At 51.4% G+C, this 21093-nt stretch overlaps 1 protein-coding gene across 1 annotated transcript; it reads left to right on the top strand.

The window, feature by feature from the left end:
• Positions 1 to 11237: 11237 nt before the first annotated feature.
• LOC136610279 (cyclin-dependent kinase 13-like) lies at positions 11238 to 17122 on the top strand. The gene is made up of 3 exons (XM_066589512.1): positions 11238 to 11725; positions 11940 to 12724; positions 16169 to 17122. Exons 1-3 carry the CDS (start codon positions 11238 to 11240, stop codon positions 16762 to 16764), a joined length of 1869 nt encoding a protein of 622 aa, XP_066445609.1. The 3' UTR covers positions 16765 to 17122.
• Positions 17123 to 21093: the final 3971 nt, after the last annotated feature.

Below are 21093 nucleotides of genomic sequence, written 5' to 3'. Positions count from 1 at the left end.
AGGTCGGGTAGAAACTAGGGGGATAAGGGGGAGGCGCAGCTGCAGGTGTCAGAGCCCCATCTACATGTTCAGGGGGCACTGAAGACACTTTGGGCAGCTGGGAGTTATGTTCACGGCCCCTTGTCACCCACTATAGCCAGGATGGTTTACTCTTTGGCAGTTATGGAGGCACGGCCGCTGTCACTATTATGGAGGCACTGCCGCTGTCACTATGATGGAGGCACTGCCGCTGTCACTATTATGGAGGCACGGATGCTGTCACTATTATTGGGGCACTGCCGCTGTCACTATTATGGAGGCACTGCCGCTGTCACTATTATGGAGATACTACCGCTGTCACCATTATGGAGGCACTGCCGCTGTCACTATGATGGAGGCACTGCCGCTGTCACTATGATGGAGGCACGGCCGCTGTCACTATTATTGAGGCTCTGCCGCTGTCACTATTATGGAGGCACGGCCGCTGTCACTATTATTGAGGCTCTGCCGCTGTCACTATTATGGAGGCACTGCCGCTGTCACTATTATGGAGGCTCTGCCGCTGTCACTATTATGGGGGCACTGCCGCTGTCACTATTATGGAGATACTACCGCTGTCACTATTATGGAGGCTCTGCCGCTGTCACTATGATGGAGGCACGGCCGCTGTCACTATTATTGAGGCTCTGCCGCTGTCACTATTATGGAGGCACTGCCGCTGTCACTATTATGGAGGCACTGCTGCTGTCACTATTATTGGGGCACAGCCGCTGTCACTATGATGGAGACACTGCCGCTGTCACTATGATGGAGATACTACCGCTGTCACTATTATTGGGGCACAGCCGCTGTCACTATGATGGAGACACTGCCGCTGTCACTATGATGGAGATACTACCGCTGTCACTATTATGGGGGCACTGCCGCTGTCACTATTATGGAGATACTACCGCTGTCACTATTATGGGGGCACTGCCGCTGTCACTATTATGGGGGCACGGCCGCTGTCACTATGATGGAGATACTACCGCTGTCACTATTATGGGGGCACTGCCGCTGTCACTATTATGGAGATACTACCGCTGTCACTATTATGGAGGCTCTGCCGCTGTCACTATTATGGAGGCTCTGCCGCTGTCACTATTATGGAGGCACTGCCGCTGTCACTATTATGGAGGCACTGCCGCTGTCACTATTATGGAGATACTACCGCTGTCACTATTATGGAGGCACGGCCGCTGTCACTATTATGGAGGCACGGCCGCTGTCACTATTATGGAGATACTACCGCTGTCACTATTATGGAGGCTCTGCCGCTGTCACTATTATGGAGGCTCTGCCGCTGTCACTATTATGGAGGCACTGCCGCTGTCACTATTATGGAGGCTCTGCCGCTGTCACTATGATGGAGGCACGGCCGCTGTCACTATTATTGAGGCTCTGCCGCTGTCACTATTATGGAGGCACGGCCGCTGTCACTATTATGGAGGCACTGCCGCTGTCACTATTATGGAGATACTACCGCTGTCACTATTATGGAGGCTCTGCCGCTGTCACTATGATGGAGGCACGGCCGCTGTCACTATTATTGAGGCTCTGCCGCTGTCACTATTATGGAGGCACGGCCGCTGTCACTATTATGGAGGCACTGCCGCTGTCACTATGATGGAGACACTGCCGCTGTCACTATTATGGAGATACTACCGCTGTCACTATTATGGAGGCTCTGCCGCTGTCACTATGATGGAGGCACGGCCGCTGTCACTATTATTGAGGCTCTGCCGCTGTCACTATTATGGAGGCACGGCCGCTGTCACTATTATTGGGGCACTGCCGCTGTCACTATTATGAGGTTGCTCTGGCTGTCACTGCTATGAGGCACTATGGCTGTCAATGTTGTAGAGGTACTCGAATGGTCACGATTATGGGGGCACTGTGCCTAGCACTGTTGTAGAGGTACTCTAGTGGTCACTATCAAGAGGGCACTGTGCCCAGCACTGATGTAGCTGTACTCTAATGGTCAATATTATGAGGGCACTGTGCCAGCAACTGTTGTAGAGGTATCATAGTGGTCAGTATTGTGGGGGCACTGTGCCTGTCACTGTTGTAGAGGTACTTTAGTGGTCACTGTTATGTGGGCACTGTGCCTACCACTGTTGTAGAGGTACTCTAGTGGTCACTATTATGGGGGCACTGTGCCTGTCACTGTTGTAGAGGTAATATAGTGGTCAGTATTGTGGGGGCACTGTGCCTGTCACTGTTGTAGAGGTATCATGGTGGCCTGCATTATGGGGGCACTGTGCCTGTCACTGTTGTAGAGGTATCATGGTGGCCCGCATTGTGGGGGCACTGTGCCTGTCACTGTTGTAGAGGTTCTCTAGTGGTCACTATTATGGGGGCACTGTGCCTGTCACTGTTGTAGAGGTATCATGGTGGCCTGCATTATGGGGGCACTGTGCCTGTCGCTGTTGAAAAGGTACTCTAGTGGTCACTATTATGTTGGCACTGTGCCTACCACTGTTGTAGAGGTTCTCTAGTGGTCACTATTATGAGGGCACTGTGCCTACCACTGTTGTAGAGGTATCATGGTGGCCCGCATTATGGGGGCACTGTGCCTGTCACTGTTGAAAAGGTACTCTAGTGGTCACTATTGTAGGGGCACTGTAGCTGTCACTGTTGTGGAGGTATCATAGTGTTCACTATTATGGGGGCACTGTGCTTGTGACTGTTGTGGAGGTACTCTAGTGGTCAATCTTATGGGTGCACTGTGACGGTCACTGTTGTAGAAATACTCTAGTTGTCACTACAATGGAGGCACTGTGCCTAGCACTGTTGTAGAGGAACTCTACTGGTCACTATTATGGGGGCACTGTTCCTGTCACTGTTGTGAAGGTACTCTAGTGGTCAATGTTATGGGGGCACTGTGCTTGTGACTGTTGTAGAGGTACTCTAGTGGTCACTATAATGGGGTCACTGTGCCTGGCACTGTTGTAGAGGTATCATAGTGGTCACTATTATCTGGACAATGTCACTAGCACTGTTGTAGAGGTACTCTAGTGGTCACTATCAAGGGGGCACTGTGCCCAGCACTGATGTAGCTGTACTCTAATGGTCAATATTATGCGGGCACTGTGCCAGTCATTTTCATAGAGGTACTCTATTTGTCACTGTTAGGAGGGCACTGTGCCTGCAACTGTTGTAGAGGTACTCTAGTGGTCACTATTATGGGGGCACTGTGCCTAGCACTGTTGTAGAGGTACTTCCGTGGTCACTATTATGGGGGCACTGTAGCTAGCACTGTTGTAAATGTACTCTAGTGGTCACTTTCATGAGGGCACTGTGTCTGGCAGTGTTGTAGACGTACTCTAGTGGTCAATATTATGGGTGCAGTGTGCCTCTCACTGTTGTGGAGGTACTCTAGTGGTCACTGTTATGGGGGCACTGTGCCTAGCACTGTTGTAGAGGAAATTCTAGTGGTCAATGTTATGGGTGCAGTGTGCCTCTCACTGTTGTGGAGGTACTCTAGTGGTCACTGTTATGGGGGCACTGTGCTTAGCACTGTTGTAGAGGAAATTCTAGTGGTCAATGTTATGGGGGCACTGTGCCTGTCACTGTTGTGGAGGTTCTCTAGTGGTCACTGCTATGGGGGCACTGTGTCTGTCACTGTTGTAGGGGTACTCTAGTTGTCACTGCTATGGGGGCACTGTGTCTGTCACTGTTGTGGAGGTTCTCTAGTGGTCACTGTTATGGGGCTACAGTGCATTTCGCTGTTGTAGAGGTACTCTAGTGGTCACTAATATTGGGGGCACTGTTCCGGTCACTGTTGTAGAGGTACTCCAGTGGTCACTGTTATGGGGGCACTGTGTCTGGCACTGTTGTAGAGGTAATATAGTGGTCAGTATTATGGGAGCACTGTGCCTGGCCCTGTTGTGGAGGTACTCTAGTGGTCACTGCTATAGAATATACGGTACATTTATGTGCCAGTAATTATTTTCCTCTTCTACTTGTGATGGCCAAGTACTGGCCCCATAATGTCCTAGATGCCTGCTGGGGGCCGGTGGCAGCGGAGTACTCACAAGCACTGAGGCCCGGTGGCGATCTGCAGTTGGCACGTGCCGCTGTGACAGTTCAGGTACTTGGGGGACAGCTTATCACAATGTGACACGCAGATGAGACCGCCGGCTGTCAGGAGGGGGGTGAAATAATCCTGGAAGCCGCTGGGAACCGTCATCATGCAGATCTCTGAGGAAGGAAACAGACGTGAGTTACCCCGCAGGTAAACATGGCGGCTGCGCATCACATGACTGAGCGGCCCGGTAATAGCTCGTTATGGGAACCAATACGTCGGCCTCATGTCCATGGAATCCCACCCTGCCCGCGGCCGAGGGCACTATTTTACCTGCGCGGATTTTCCTGTGCATTTCTGTCGGGCAAAAATAAAGGCCGCGTTCTCTATTCTTCTGGCAATGTGCGCAAAATACGCCAAGAGATTCGTGAAACAATGTGGAATCGTGCAGGAAAAAGATCACATCTGGAACTCAGACTAATTAGCCATTTAAATGGGTGCCTATTTGTTTGCCGCGTGGGCGCAAAAAGTACAATAGAAAGTGCCGATGCGAATGCAAAAAATGCGTTGTTCGTGCACGTCTAACCGCGCGAGGCGGTCTTTTTCCCTTTAACCGTGGAATTCCATCTCCTGTATGTTAGAAATTCACAACAAAAGTTCTGCAAAATGTACTTTAATCTGTAGCAGAAAGCGTCTGTGCTATAGAAGTGATTCTCAGGCTGGGCTCACACGGGCGTAAATCCCTCGGAGATCTTACGGAAGGACCGCACGAAAATACTGTGAGATTTCTGTGGCTGAAATGCAGCTTTAAAACTCCCGCATTCTGCAGCGGCCATCTCTCCCCATAGAGAGACTGCAGCAAAGACGGCCATATTATTGACATGCCGCGGCTTTGAATTTTGCGCGGCGTGTCAGTTTCATCACAGCTTGGCCGCAACAGCTTCTCCGCAGCGGGTGCATGAGATGTTTCCTGCTTTAACCCGGGATAAAAATTGCTGGCGGTAGTTCCGTCCCGTGTCAACCCAGCCTTATGGTTTTGAAGTTAGGATGTGCGGATGTGGGTGCAACTCCATAGCAGAATCCGCTATGTGTGAACGCACTCTTAGAAATGCACTTTTTCTTCTAGTTAAAGGTTTAAACATGAAGCCAACACTCTACTAAATAACATAGGTGGTTGGAAGAGAAGGGGTTAATGTGGGACACTTTCAGCTTCGCTCTCCTCCAATCTCACACTGAGGCTAATTTCACGCGAGCGAGCTTCATCTGAGACAGTGAAACGCGGCTCGGGAACGTGCGATTCCCCGCAGATGTGTGGCGTTCCTGTGCCGCGTCTCTTCAGGGGAGCAGCGATCCTCCCGTTGTGCACCTCGATGCCTCGCCGGCCCCATTTAAAACAATAGGCAGGCATTCCGAGGGACCGCTCAAATATAGGACATGCCACGACTTTTTCCCGCACCACAATGGGATGCAGGAAAAGAAAAAACGCGTCTTTACATGACCCCATTCAAAACAGCGGGATTCATACTAGATTTGCGCATTTCACAATGCACAAGTCTTGCGCAATTTTCTCGACTGTGTGAAAGAGAAGCCGTCACGGCGCTGAAATGTCACAGAGTAACATAGTATGTAAGTGTCAAAGAAGTTTACAAACCAACTTTCCCAGCAAGCGCTGTGATTGGCTGGTATCTCTGATTATGTCATCGAGACCTGAGCTGCCCGTCTCCAGTGTTCCAGTCACAATCACCCACAGATCACATGACATAAATATATGTTGCTGCTGCACAGAGCCTAGGCAGTGGTCGTGAAGGGGTTAAAGAACATGTGCAAATATAATTAATGATAATATCATTAAGACACTTGCCTTCTTCAGTCGGCAGCGGTTGGGGTTTGACTTCAGGGTTTCCATCTGGAGAAACACACAATCCTATAGGACGAAAAGTCAGGAAGTAAGAAGAAACATCCTACGGAGCTCCAAATCCCCCACATTGAGACAGCATTAATGATCAATCTCTGCCAGCAGCCACCACTAGGGGGAGCTTATAGTAACGTTCCTGAGCTCCCTCTAGTGGTGACTTCAGGCAGACAGATTTTTAGCATGTAACTCTTTGTCTAAGAGGAGAAAAGAGGAGCAAAAGTCATCTTCAACGTCTATAAAGATATATTAAGAAATGAGTCGGCACTGAGGATTGGACCTCAAAATGTCATAGAGTTAAATAGTGGATATTTACTTTAATCCCGCCCCCAACATGTGCCGTACATGCTGTCCCAGTGTCACGACAGCCTGAGGCTTTCTGAATGCCTGCTCCAATATAGTATGATGCAATACTACAGTACTGCAGTATACGATGTAGGTGATCAGACAATCACAAGTTCAGTTGGGGACTAAAAAACAAGTAAAAATAAGTAAAATAAAGATTTTTTAATAATTACAAAAAAAGTTTAAAAAAACGTTATGTCTTTAAAAGTCCAATTTATTAAAATATCACATGATTAATTCTTCATGGTGAATGCCGTCCAAAAAAACCCCACACTTTTTTGGCTCACTGTGTCTCCAAGAAAAATCTGAATAAAAAGTGACCAAAAGTCATATGAACCCCCAAATGATAAGAAAAACTGCAGTTCACAAGACCTTACACAACAGCAGTGGAAAAATAAAACATTGCGGCAGTCAGCAGATGGCGACAGACAAATGTTTTTAACCCCTTTTTTAGGTTTTCTCTCCCCCTTTTAAAATATCCTAACTCTTACTTATCCCGCTACACATCTGCCTGCGGCTTGTTTTTTGCGGGGCGGGGGGGATTTTTCTGACCTGATTTGGTTGTTTGGATTTACTCATGCCTGGTGATTGGTTATTTGGGTTGCCTGATTCACGGTGATTGGTTGTTTAGGTTGGCTGATGTAGAAGTGGGGAGTAAAAGGCTAATATGCATGCACGAAGTGTATGTGATGCACCTCTGCAGCGCTGAAAGTGTTAACTGTTTGGTATGTGACATGTCTGACAATGTATCATTTTGTGTTGTGAGTTGGTGGTCACATGACCGTGCTTCATATTAATGTTTGCAGAGTGTGAGTGCGAGGGAGAAGTAGTAGAAGTCTAGCAAGGAGTCAAGTCTGACAGTCTGCAAGAAGAGTCCGGTCTAAGTCAGTTAGCCAGAAGGTCCCTTCTTGGCCTAGTCTAGCCTGAACAAATCTGAGAGTCTGGACACTTGGAATATCTGTGAGAATGGAAGAAGCCAAAAGGTATCCCCCTTCTCCCCTGGATATCCCGTATCCCAGGAGCCCCCCAGGGTAGCCATAAGCCCCTGTGAGAGAGAGGAGACTGTCTTTGCTGCAATCGTGAGTGTGAACAGGGAGAGAGAAATGAAAGTGGAAATCCGTGTCTGGGACCCTGCAGATAACTCAGACTGTGGAGTATTCTCCTGTGAATTCCATGTATGCCTCCCTGCCCTCTCATGCGGAGCAGCACAAGTTGTACTCAGCTATCACCCTTGTAATGCACCAAGTAGACTGTTAGTAAATGGGTCTCACTGACCCTTCCCAGTGCGACTCTTAAATAGACTTCTCCATGTGTGGACCCTTTATTATTCATCGGTCGCCTTCACCGTGGAGGAAGCAATAGTGGTGTCACCCGTGATAACCAAAAGGAAGAAACCAAGGTAAACCAGTTCCCTGTCACCCTCTATTTTCTGTAGCCTGCCCTCGGCCCCGTTGGACGTGTCCCTGGCTACCCTCCGGATGGGAGACAGTAGTGCCACTGTGACAAGGCTAGAACTCATCCCCACTGTCTCCTAGGCTGGGGCCTGCTCCTCGGACGCTGCTGGGTGGGGCCTTACAAAGGACGGAGAATGTTGATCCATAAAGTGACCGAAAGTCGGCCTCGACTGAACGGACAATCATCATCATTCTAAATATGGCAAAAGGGTTTTTTTCCTAATAATTAATAACACTAATTTAAAAAAATTTTTCTAGGCTCCAGAGGGGGCAAGAACTTGCGATGCTTTGATCACTCCTGCAGTATGATGTAATGACATACTATTACATCATACCATGATCTGACAGGCAATATATCAAGCCATGCCACAAGCATGTCTTAATAGGCTATCTGCAATGACAGTCCTGGGGCCTTTCAAAAGGCCCTGTGTGTCATGCTAAGCGCACAGCAATGCACGATCTCATGGCATGCAGGGGGTGGGGGGGGGGGGGGGCACTGGGTTTAATGGGAGCTGACTGTTCACCGGTAACCTCCTTTTCTCTACTAGAGCAGTATAGACCCTCAGACACATTTAGATTACTCTAACATATGTTTTCTTGTTTCTGTTTAAACCTGGCTGCGTCTTATGGTCCAAAAAATACAGTAAATTTGGTGTTACGTAAATTCTAATGACCCGCAGAATAAATATGACATCAGTGAACAGCATGAAAGCAAGAAAATGGGGCAATTGTGTTTTTTACATTTCACTCCACTTTAAAATTTTCAAAGTTTTCCAATATATTATATGATGCATTGTCCCGCAAAAACCAAGCCCTCACATAGATAGGTCACTGGAAAGATATAAGAGTTAGCGATTTTTGGAAGTTATATATGTGGCATAACCACAAGATAATCCATACATTTCTCACAAGTGAGTGTTCCACCTCTAGGACCCCACCTAACGGGCCCCCTGTATTCTGTTTTGCAACAGGGGGAGTTGCTGGGAGCAGCCGGCCAGCTTGGAGTGCGCTGGGAACAGCCGGCCAGCTTGGAGTGCGCTGGGAGCAGCCGGGCAGCTTGGGGTGCGCTGGGAGCAGCCGGGCAGCTTGGAGTGCGCAGGGAGCAGCCGGCCAGCTTGGAGTGCGCTGGGAGCAGCCGGCCAGGATGGAGTGCGCTGGGAGCAGCCGGCCAGCTTGGAGTGCGCTGGGAGCAGCCGGCCAGCTTGGAGTGCGCTGGGAGCAGCCGGCCAGCTTGGAGTGCGCTGGGAGCAGCCGGCCAGCTTGGAGTGCGCTGGGAACAGCCGGCCAGCTTGGAGTGCGCTGGGAACAGCCGGCCAGCTTGGAGTGCGCTGGGAGCGGCCGGCCAGCTTGGAGTGCGCTGGGAGCGGCCGGCCAGCTTGGAGTGCGCTGGGAGCAGCCGGCCAGCTTGGAGTGCGCTGGGAGCAGCCGGCCAGCTTGGAGTGCGCTGGGAGCAGCCGGCCAGCTTGTAGTGCGCTGGGAACAGCCGGCCAGGTTATACGCTACTAGGATGAGGGGTTAAAAAGATGATTGAGCAGATGGAAGATACTAACATATGGCTGCATGGCGAGTGTTTTTGTACTTGGTTCCCATGGAGACACATAGATCTGCATTTGAGCTGTGGACACAAAACAGTAACGTTTTGCAATCAACCTGCTTGACCTACTCAGTGGCCACCATTGTGCAGGAGCAGAGGCATAGTTATGTATGATTTATGGGTATTGGTCTATATACCTTCACTTGCGTTGGCATAAAGGCTTGCGCTCCGTGACGTGACGTTTTCACGCTTCATGGCTGAAAAAGTAAAGCAAACATCAGAATAAGACAAATACGACATTTAAGGGCCCCTAATTAGGGATGGGAGCATGGCGGACCACCTGGTGCACACTGTACATGGTATACATCGGTAGTCTATGGCACTACACGCTGCCCTCTCTGGCCAGCACAGCGCACTGCAGCTTATAGTGTCTTAAGCCCCTTTTACACGGACGATTACAGTGCAAATCGCTCGGTTGATCAAGCGGTTTGCACGATAATTGTGCAGTGTGAACGCATGAAGTGAAAGATCAATCAGCAATATAGATCTTTCATGCAGACCTAAAGATCATCGTTGGTCTGCCGCTGCATCGGCCCATGTGGACAGGCTGCCTGCTTACTGTGAATGGAGGCGGAGCCGGTTGGGGGTCGCTCCTGACCACCCGCCTATGTAAAAGCACAAGAACGGTCATGACTGGGACGGCTCGGTCATCCTGTGATAAAGGATGCATACTAATACATGGTGAATCGGGTAGTCCGAGAAGTGCTCAGCCATCTTTGTTTGTCCAGGATCGGAGGGGTGCTTGAACTGAAGCATTCAGTGCCAGGCAGCTGCTGCAAAGCTTTTAAGAGTTTACAAAAAAAGACACTTTTACATTTCTTATTAGCAGTTGAAACAATGGCCACCTGTAAGATGGGTTTTCTGCTGTGTCCTCACGACAACACTTCCTGCTTTTATACACTGGCGGCTCAATGTCCTTACACAAACGTCAGTGTCAGGTCCGGCGGCTCTCAGGGGTCTCTGTGCCCGCACTACCTGTCCTAGTACCCGGGCTGCATGGTCCTTGTGACCTCCCCTTTCTGCCGTGATCCAGTACGTCGGCTTCGGGCATGCGCCTAGTTAGTCGGGTTGCTGGGGACGCAGCAGGTGCCATCCCGTGCCACATTCCTGTTGCCATGACTCCTAGGCGGCGGCTCTCAGGGGTCTCTGTGCCCGCACTACCAGTCCTAGTACCCGGGCTGCATGGTCCTTGTGACCTCCCCTTTCTGCCGTGATCCGGTACGTCGGCTCGGGCTGGCGCCTAGTTAGTCGGGTTGCTGGGGACGCAGCAGGTGCCATCCCGTGCCACATTCCCGTTGCCATGACTCCTAGGCGTACCTGCCTGTCCTTAGCAGGCGCCAGGGGCTGTTTCTTCCAGCATCCAGGCCTTGGCTCCTGCTGCTGGCAGGCTCCTCGCCCCAATCAGCTGCTGGGGCGGGAGTTCTGGCAGTATTTAAACCCCTCAGCTCCTGCCAGTGCCTGTTTGGTCTCCAGCTACACCCGCGGATCCTGCATGTGATTCCCTGCTGTGACTCTCTTGCTTCGGACCTGACTTTGCCGCCGGACATCTTGTACCGCGTTCCTCTTATGCTGTGAACCGTGGTAGGGAAACAGCATGGGACTAGGGACAGGCAGGGTAAGGGTTAAGTGTAGCGAACGACGCAGGGGGTGGGGGGAGGAGCTAAGACAGGAAGAGCAGAGGGAAGGGGAGCGGAAGAAGAAGAAGACCAGAAGACGGGAGACACGTGGAGAGGAAAGAAGTCTGGAGCAGAAAAGAAGAACGAAAGCAGGAAAAGGAGCCATAAAGAGGTGAAAAGAAGAAGAACAAGAGCAGAAGAAGTGACAGCAGCACAGCAAGTACAAGCGGTGTACAGAAGAGTCGGTGCGAAGAGAGAAGCCCCAAGAAAGATGGAGGACTTACAGCGGCAGATACGGCAAGCGATCCAGCTTGATGGCGCGGAGTGGCTGCAGGACTTCATCGTCGGCTGCAGGTCGGAATCCGAATCCGGGAGGCCGGCGGAGGAGCCGACACGGAAGACAGGAGCAGCGGAAGAAGCGGCACAGGAGGGGGATGCCGGGCGAGGACGCCCGAAGCGCAGGAAGAATCCACCGGCGAGACTCAGCCCGAGTCCAGCAGCAAAGCGAGGCGGCCAGAAGTCCGGTCGTGGCGCCGAGAAGAGGTCGGGAGCGGGGCGCACAGCAACAAATTTGGCGCCAAATTCAAACCGCGCGGCGGGAAGAGCGCCCGCGGAAGAGACTCGGGCATCACCAGCTGGCAGTCCGCCAGCAAAGAGGGGGCAAGCGGCAGCGTTGAGGGCACGCTCCGGTGCGAAAGACCAGCGCGCGACAGGGCGCACGGAAGCCGAACCGGCCAGGGGAGAGGAGCCACGCAGAAGGTTGGAGGCGCGCGGAGGCGCGAGACAACGGCACAGGCTACAACAAGATGGCGGCGCAGGCGAAGAGCACGCACAGGTAGGCGCTGCAGGGCCAGGCAATAGAGCGCGAGCTAGGCGGGGGGAGGCAGGCCGTAGGGGCGCACAGCAGACCCATACCAGGGGGGGGGGAGAGGGGGAGGGAGAGAAACAGCCCAGCAGTTAGTTTAGGGAGCAGCACAGATAGCAGGAGGGGAAGCAGGCAGAGCAGCGGGGACAGGGCCACTTCTGCAAGGGGGAGCTCGAGCCCGTTGTCGGGCAGCTCGTTTGAAAGGCCCCTTCCAAGTCACTACCCGGACCAAGCCCCCATAAGGGGTCAGGGCACTCGATCCCGGCAACCACCACTACCTTCTCGTGCATACAGACACGATACCAGCGAGCACTACTTACGCGGTGCACGCAGTAGATCACCCGCTCAGCAGCAGTTGTACGCGCCCCCAGCGCCGCGCAGGCTCTGCTACGTTAACCCACGCTTCGTGGGTCCCCCTTCCTCGGGGGGTGGCGAGTCTTCCTATAGTTACGCTAGTCGTGCCAGCAACAACAGACAAGGCAAGGGCGCTAAGCAAAGGCAGAGGGAGAAGGCTAGGAGAGAGCGTTACCAGCGCAAGCGCGACAGAGAACACGCTAGGCTAGCGGCAGAGGCAGATAGAGAGCCAAGGAGTGCCAGTGTAGGGAACGTGGGCGACAACGCCAGTGGCACGGAGCATCGGCACCAAAAGGAAAGTTACCGCCATGCGACCGCATCAACAACAGCAGCGGCATACAAGGACTATTTACGCCATGGGAGGCGGGATTTCTCAGAAGAGCGGCCGGAGCGGGGCCACCTTGGAGCAGAACACGAAAGGCGGGCGCTAGAGGCTCCGCAAACAAGTACGCGGCAGCAGTCGCCCAGCTGGGGCAGAAGCCCAGGAGGAAGACCGGTAAGGACCACGACCTTGGCAGAGCCGGAGGACGGTCAAGCCGGTGAGTTGGCGTGTTTAAATGCTTGGAAAAAAGTGATGGATCCCGCCGCGGGGGCGGACAAAAATGATTTGGTTGTGGTTTTAAAGTCACTGTTGAGCAAGGTTGATCAAGGTGATGTTTTTTCGGTGTCCGGCGGACCCCCAAGGGGTGTAGTACCACTTGTGGGGCAGGAGGTTGGAAGCTCAACAGTCGGTGGTGACCCTACGGAAGGGTTGCGATACGCGGACTCGTTATTTTGTGGTGTTGCCCTGCTAGGGGTCGGTCTGTCAGACGAGGTGGTTGAGAAGATTCGAAAAGGTATATATGTGGATATATGGTCCTTGCTGTCGGCGGACCACGTAATTGTGGACAAAGAGCGAGTGTCGGAGCGCGGTGCGGATAGGAAGCCGAAAGTCGCTAAGACTTTTGGCAATTGGCTGCAAGCGTATATGGTACTGGCATACATTGTATGCCAGCACCAGCCCAAAAAGGGTCCTGAGCTCATGGTTTACCTCAATACGATTTATAGCGCTTATAAATTGCATGGCGGCGCCGCGTGGTGGCGATATGATGAGGACTTCCGACGACGGGTCTCGGGGATTAGTCATATCAGCTGGGCGTCAAAGGCAACCGACGTCTGGTTGCAACTTATTTTAGCACAGCGCCCACAAAAACCGACATTTCAGGGGGGAGCCGTGGGGGGCGGGCAACAGCCCCCTGCGGCCTCCCCAAGACCGAATGGATCCTGCTGGCTCTACAACGAGGGCCATTGCAAGTTTTATTCAACATGCAAGTTCAGACATGAGTGCTCTGTCTGCGGGGGTCAACACGCGGCGGTTCGTTGCTTTAGGAAGCAGCGAGCTACAGCCGGGGGCGGCGGTGCCAGTGGAGCACCAAACCCCAGTGAAAAGCCGATACCTCTTCCTGTGGCTCGACAAGTACCACAGGAGGGAGGAAGCAAAAATACTTAGAGAAGGTTTTACCGTCGGTTTCGTTATTCCGTTCACTTTTCAGCCCGCTTTCATGTCTTGTCCTAACCTAAAGTCTGCGACGGACAACATAGAGTTAGTTAAAGAAAAAGTTCAAAAGGAGGTATCAGCGGGCCGCATGGCGGGCCCGTTTGATGAACCACCGTTCGCCAATCTGCGAGTTTCCCCGTTGGGGTTAGTCCCCAAAAAGGAGGCTGGCAAGTTCCGCCTGATACATCATTTATCATTTCCAAAAGGGGAGTCGGTAAATGATGGTATCTCAAAGGAGCAAGCTTCGGTGGTTTACGCTTCATTTGACCAGGCGGTGTCTCTAGTCAGAGCGGCGGGAAAACGCGCGCAATTAGCGAAGGCTGATATTGAGTCAGCTTTCCGGCTGTTGCCAATTCATCCGGAGTGCTTCCACCTTCTCGGTTGCAAGGTGGACGATCAATTCTATTATGACATGTGTTTGCCTATGGGTTGCTCCATTTCATGTTACTATTTTGAGCTTTTCAGCTCCTTTTTGGAGTGGATGGTAAAATATGAGACGGGCATCACATCGGTAACGCATTACCTGGATGATTTTCTGTTCATTGGAACGGAAGCATCGGGTGCGTGCGGGGTTTTGCTAAATACATTTCGGTATCTTATGCGGCAGGCGGGGGTTCCGTTGGCGGAGGACAAGACGTTGGGTCCGGTCAGTAGGCTGGTTTTCCTTGGAATCGAAATCGATACCGAGGAAATGGTCTTCAGGTTGCCAATAGATAAGATAGCCCGCCTGCGGCAGACGGTAAAAGAAATTGCGAGCGGTAAAAAGGCCACGCTGCGCCAGGTGCAGGTCCTGTCGGGTTTATTGAACTTTGCCTGCAAAGTTATACCCATGGGCCGTGTTTTTGCCAGAAGGCTGTCGCTCGCGACAGTGGGAGTAAAAGAGCCTCACCACTTTATAAGGATCACACAAGGTATCAAAAGTGATTTACATGTGTGGAGAATTTTCTTGGAGACTTTCAACGGGCAAGTGGTATGCCCTAAGGAAGAGTGGGCAGGACCCGAGCTCAGCTTGTTTGCTGATGCAGCCGGGTCGGCCGGCTTTGGTGTGATTTTCCGGAACCACTGGTGCAGAGAACACTGGCCAGTATCCTGGATGAAAAGAAAGTGGAATAAGGACATAACGCTTCTGGAATTTTTCCCGCTGGTGGTAGCATTGGAGCTATGGGGCGATGAGCTCCGGGACCATAAGTTATGTTTCTGGTCCGACAATGTGTCGGTGGTTCAGATCATTAACAGACAGTCTTCGGCTTCATTGCCGGTGTTGGCACTGCTGAGGCACACGGTTTTACGATGTCTGCAACTGAATATATACTTGCGTGCAAAGCATGTGCCGGGTTATAAGAACTTAGCAGCTGATGCACTCTCTCGTTCGCAGATGGAGCGTTTCAGGGAGCGGCACCCGCTGGCGGACGCCGAGGGGGTCCGCTGCCCGATTTTCTTGTGGAGTCTGGTCGAGCGGAGCTGCTGAAGCTGGTCGAGACATCAGTAGCGGTCGGGACATGGAACAGTTATAAAGCGGTCTGGCAGACATGGTTGAGTTTCGCCGGAGGTTGTGTGGCAGGGGGCGATAGGGCCCGCTCGGCAACTTTGGACATGCTTGTTTTTTTGCGTAAGAAAGGGTCTTCGGCTGATGCGGTTAAAAAACATTTGGCGGGAGTCGCGTTTTTATTAAAACTACACGGGTTAGTCGATGTCACAAAACAGTTCGTTTTTCGGCAGATCGTGCGGGGCTGGAGGAAGGACAAAGTCCGGACGGACACGCGTCGTCCCATAACGTATTTTGTTTTGTGCAAGTTGTTAGAGGCCTTGGAAGTTTCCTGCAAAAATGGGTCAGAAGTATTGTTGTTTAGGGCGGCTTTTTCAATTGCGTTTTTCGCCGCGTTGAGGATTGGTGAGCTGGTTCCTGCAAGTAAGTGTAAGGCGGGCGGGCTACATTGGAACGATGTTATTATAGTCGATACGTCGTTGCGCGTCAGGATCAGGAAGTCCAAGACCGATGTGTACGGCAGAGGTGAGTGGGTGACTATCAGTCGTCTCGGATCGCGATGGTGCCCAGTTGACACTGTGATACAATACATGGACGACAGGACATCGGGAGAGCAATTTTTCGTACATTCGTCGGGCTTCCCTCTCACGCGGTTCCAATTTTCGGCAGTTTTGCGTTCGGCTTTAAAAGTAGCGGGGTTCAACTCAGCGGAGTTTGGAACGCATTCTTTTAGAATCGGCGCGGCCACATCGGCAGATGCGGGTGGTATGAATGAGGACGGGTTAATGAAACTAGGCAGATGGAAGTCGCAGGCATATAAATCTTATGTCAGACCGGATTTGGCGGTGGGCGACTTTAGCAAATCGGCGGCATTGTAGAGGAATTTTTGTGTTAGGTGGAGTTAAATAGCCTTGGTTCCTGTATTTTCTTTTCTTTGTTTTCTTTTGTTCTCAACTGCAGAGAAATGGAAGGCGTGCATTGTGGGACATTCCTACGTCTATTGGGCCCAGAGGAGGGCAGCAGTGCGGCCATTGGGATCGGACCTCGGCTTACCCGGAACACCCGTAACCTGGCACGGAGTCCGGGGGCTAAGATGGCCCGACATGCTAAAACTAATAACGGACATAAGCAGGTCCAACCCTCGGAGAGTGATTTTGGTAATTCACGCGGGAGGAAACGACCTTGGTAAAATGAAGACAAGGGACCTTTTGGCTATCATGAAGCAGGACATTTTACGGTTTCGCTCATGTTTTCAGGAGGTGATAATCGTCTGGTCCGATATAGTTGCACGAAGGTATTGGAGAGGTGCAAGAAACGTGGAGGCGATAGAGAAAGTGCGAAAATTAGTGAACATGAAAATGTCGCAGTTCGTGCAGTCCATTGGAGGGGTGGCGGTTCGCCACTGGGAGCTGGAAGGTAAAGAGAGGGGGTCATTGAGGGAGGACGGGGTCCACCTCAATGATCTGGGACTTGACACATTTTTATCTGGCTTGCAGGACGGCGTAGAGGCAGCTCTAGCCAGGGTAGGTGGGGTGGGACGGAATGAGCCGCAGTAATACGGCACATCCCGTGTGGCCCGGAATTATCCATGCTGGTTAGGGATGATTGAGGAGGGTTTGCAAGCCAGAGGATCGTGGGCTTACAAACGTCCTCGGGGACGGTTTATGGACTGAAAAGTTAAACTGCATACAGCATGGATAGGTTTCGTGAAAGTTCAGGATTAACGTTACTAAAAGGTTGTTTAATAAAGCTGTGGCCTACCCCACATTTGTTCAGCAAGAAGTAGTCGAGTATGTTATTTACTAGGTAAGTGAGCTGTTTAGAATTAAGTTATTGTCCCTAGTCTCTTATGCTGTGAACCGTGGTAGGGAAACAGCATGGGACTAGGGACAGGCAGGGTAAGGGTTAAGTGTAGCGAACGACGCAGGGGGTGGGGGGAGGAGCTAAGACAGGAAGAGCAGAGGGAAGGGGAGCGGAAGAAGAAGAAGACCAGAAGACGGGAGACACGTGGAGAGGAAAGAAGTCTGGAGCAGAAAAGAAGCCCACCCACCCTCCCGGAAGGCCTGGGCAAGGGAGGAGAAAGAACAGGGTTAGGAGTTAGTTGAGTCCACCTTTTTAATTTTAATTTTTCTTTTTTTTTTTTTTTTTGTTTGAATTTTAATTTTTCTTTTTAGTTTTTCTTTTCGGAAGTTGTCACAGCTAGTGGTTGGCCCGGAATTATCCATGCTGGTTAGGGATGATTGAGGAGGGTTTGCAAGCCAGAGGATCGTGGGCTTACAAACGTCCTCGGGGACGGTTTATGGACTGAAAAGTTAAACTGCATACAGCATGGATAGGTTTCGTGAAAGTTCAGGATTAACGTTACTAAAAGGTTGTTTAATAAAGCTGTGGCCTACCCCACATTTGTTCAGCAAGAAGTAGTCGAGTATGTTATTTACTAGGTAAGTGAGCTGTTTAGAATTAAGTTATTGTCCCTAGTCTCTCTGTTTCCGACCCGGATTGTCTGACCTGCCTTTGTGTTTGTGTGTCTCCTTGTATTTGTCTGTGAGTCTGACTCCTGCCCTGCATCCCTAGGGAGTTTAGGGACTGTCGCCCAGTTGTCGCCCAGTTGTCGCCCCAGGGCCTAGCCTAGGGGGGCAAGTTGGTAGTGGTTGCGGTTAATTCAGGGACTCCCAGTTTCCCGGACCGCAGCTCCTTGACAGTCAGTTCTCCCAGCAAATCATCAGACTTCAGCTCTATTTACTTACCTGTACAGATAACAGAAAGCTGACCTTTTCTTCAGTTGCTATAAGGCCTGCGGCACACGAGCGTACTTGTGTCCGTGTGCGGACCGTGTTAACCCTTTCCAACCCACTGTCTGACGTCTACAGACATTCTGATTGAAGCCTGTACAGCTCCGATGTCAGAAGATATCCTGCAGGGTATTCTTACTGTATATTACTGGCCCATCTGTTGTCGGGGGCCTATCCGGCATGTCCCATACCGCAGTACTGACTCTAGCCAGCAGACGGCACCATTGTGTAATGGCAGAAAGAGAAAGCCTCCTAGGAAACCCGGAATGTAAATTGGATTGCAAAGGGTTAATACCCGAACCCATTATAGCAGATGGGGCTACGGTATGTATATGTAGACGGCAGTTGTTTGACGCGGTCCGATGGTCCACGTGAGAAGCGCATCGTATATCCTATTCTTGTCCGTATCCATGTTCAGGCAGTCCGTGTATCAGACAGCTGTCCGTGTCGTGTCCAATGCAGGTTGTGACTGAACCTCTTGGGAGCAACTCTCACACATGACAAGTGAGTGCCCACCTTAAGACGACGTCTCCCTATGACAACCATAACCTGTCAGAGCAATGCTGTACTGTCATGGGGACACCGGCCGGGACATTATTATTTATTCACAGGAGGCCGGCAATGTTTACTGCGGATAACTAAACATCTGACCTTGCATACAATCGTGGCCAACAGGTTTGAGACTGACGCAAAGTTTTCTGCATCAGTGTTTTTAGATCTTTTAGTCAGCTGTTTCTATGGTTACTGCAGTAGAATAAGTAGTTCAGAAGTTTTTATACTTTTACTGACAAATAATTCACATTTAGACAAAGATGGTTGGTTGGCACAGCTCACTTCTGGATGGTTGGGAGATGCTGCTCCCCGGGTGGTGTGGGAGACGCTGCTCCTCGGGTGGCGTGGGGAAAATGTTGCTCCCCGGGGGGCGTGGGGAAAATGTTGCTCCCCGGGGGGCGTGGGGAAAATGTTGCTCCCCGGGGGGCGTGGGGAAAATGTTGCTCCCCGGGTGGCGAGGGGAAAATGTTGCTCCCCGGGTGGCGAGGGGAAAATGTTGCTCCCCGGGTGGCGAGGGGAAAATGTTGCTCCCCGGGTGGCGAGGGGAAAATGTTGCTCCCCGGGTGGCGAGGGGAAAATGTTGCTCCCCGGGTGGCGAGGGAGAAGTTGCTTCCTGGGTGGCGTGGAAAAAAAGAATCATTATGTCTTTTATTAACGCAGTTTCCGAGAAAAATCCACGTTGGGCGGCCACACATTGACCGGGCTGAATCCATGTGTGGCTCCACATGAGTATCCACAACAGAACTCCCTGGCTCAGCCTCGGATTCCCATCGTGGTCAGGCATCAGATTCAAGTTGGAATAATCTGTTGTGGATCTGACACTCGAGCATTCATGTGAACGAGGCCGTAAACTACGGAGGCATTACACCTGCTCTCTGATTGGCTAGTACCAATATACCAGTATTGATTGCAGTGGGACTTTAGCTAACTATTACACTTATGGCGCTGACCAGTGATGATGATGTCCGGCCTGCTGCACTGAGAGAGGCCAAACAATCAGCTGATTGATGAGCATCTCGAGCTGTGGGCCCCCAGCGATCAATAGTTGATGGGGTATTCTGAGGATAGGTCATCAATAGTTATGGTCCTGGTTACTCCTTTAAGGCTAACCGGAGCTGGACTATCCATCCGCATGAGCTCCATCTATGGTTTCTATACCCATGCATGCACTTCCTATCAGCCCCCTTGTGGTGATGGCAGGTAGGTACTCACCATAGAGGTTTGTGCAGTTGTTTGCCTTCAGTTCATCAAGTTGTGTTTTGACCTCTTGGACTATTTGCTCATAATCTTGGGTGATGTTCACATCACTATTTTTGGCCTCCACAACCACATTGTGATTCACGACGACGCTTCCTCTCCTGCAAGAAAATCACATATATTACATTTCACTTTAAAGCCAGATTCACACAAGCGTATGCGTATTTGGGCGCATGAGCGTAGCGTTTTTGCGGAACATCAGCGTATTTTAGTTTTTTTGTGGCTGCACGACATGTTCATTTGTGCGCGGCAAACAAAGACGCATCGATTGAAATGAGTTCCAGCTGTGTTCTTTTTCCAGTGGAGTTACGCAGCGTATTACCTTGTGTTTGTCCCCACCAGTCCACTCTCAGAAGAAGCTGCAGCAGACATGCCACTCACTGTGCACATGACTGCTCGGTCAGTCACAGAGCAGCGGTGATACTGGCACTCATTGTGCACATGACTGCTCGGTCAGTCACAGAGCAGCGGTGATACTGCCACTCATTGTGCACATGACTGCTCGGTCAGTCACAGAGCAGCGGTGATACTGGCACTCATTGTGCACATGACTGCTCGGTCAGTCACAGAGCAGCGGTGATACTGCCACTCATTGTGCACATGACTGCTCGGTCAGTCACAGAGCAGCGGTGATACTGGCACTCATTGTGCACATGACTGCTCGGTCAGTCACAGAGCAGCGGTGATACTGGCACTCATTGTGCACATGACTGCTCGGTCAGTCACAGAGCAGCGGTGATACTGCCACTCATTGTGCACATGACTGCTCGGTCAGTCACAGAGCAGCGGTGATACTGCCACTCATTGTGCACATGACTGCTCGGTCAGACACAGAGCAGCAAGGATACTGCCACTCATTGTGCACATGACTGCTCGGTCAGTCACAGAGCAGCGGTGATACTGCCACTCATTGTGCACATGACTGCTCGGTCAGTCACAGAGCAGCGGTGATACTGGCACTCATAGTGCACATGACTGCTTGGTCAGTCACAGAGCAGCGGTGATACTGGCACTCATTGTGCACATGACTGCTCGGTCATTCACAGAGCAGCGGTGGTACTGGCACTCATTGTGCACATGACTGCTCAGTCAGTCACAGAGCAGCGGTGATACTGGCACTCATTGTGCACATGACTGCTCGGTCAGTCACAGAGCAGCGGTGATACTGGCACTCATTGTGCACATGACTGCTCAGTCAGTCACAGAGCAGCGGTGATACTGGCACTCATTGTGCACATGACTGCTCAGTCAGTCACAGAGCAGCGGTGATACTGGCACTCATTG

This window comes from Eleutherodactylus coqui, chromosome 2, assembly GCF_035609145.1.
Source record: "Eleutherodactylus coqui strain aEleCoq1 chromosome 2, aEleCoq1.hap1, whole genome shotgun sequence".
Taxonomy (NCBI): Eukaryota; Metazoa; Chordata; class Amphibia; order Anura; family Eleutherodactylidae; genus Eleutherodactylus; species Eleutherodactylus coqui.
Note: the sequence above shows the minus strand (reverse complement) of the source record. Positions and strands in the feature narration are given on the sequence as shown.

Coding starts and splice junctions, on each gene's coding strand:
- LOC136610279 (XM_066589512.1), top strand. CDS start 11,238: ATGGAGGACTTACAGCGGCAGATACGGCAAGCGATCCAGCTTGATGGC. Junction 11,726..11,939: donor GGAGAGGAGCCACGCAGAAG/GTTGGAGGCGCG, acceptor TTTAGGGAGCAG/CACAGATAGCAGGAGGGGAA. Junction 12,725..16,168: donor GCCGGAGGACGGTCAAGCCG/GTGAGTTGGCGT, acceptor TCTCAACTGCAG/AGAAATGGAAGGCGTGCATT.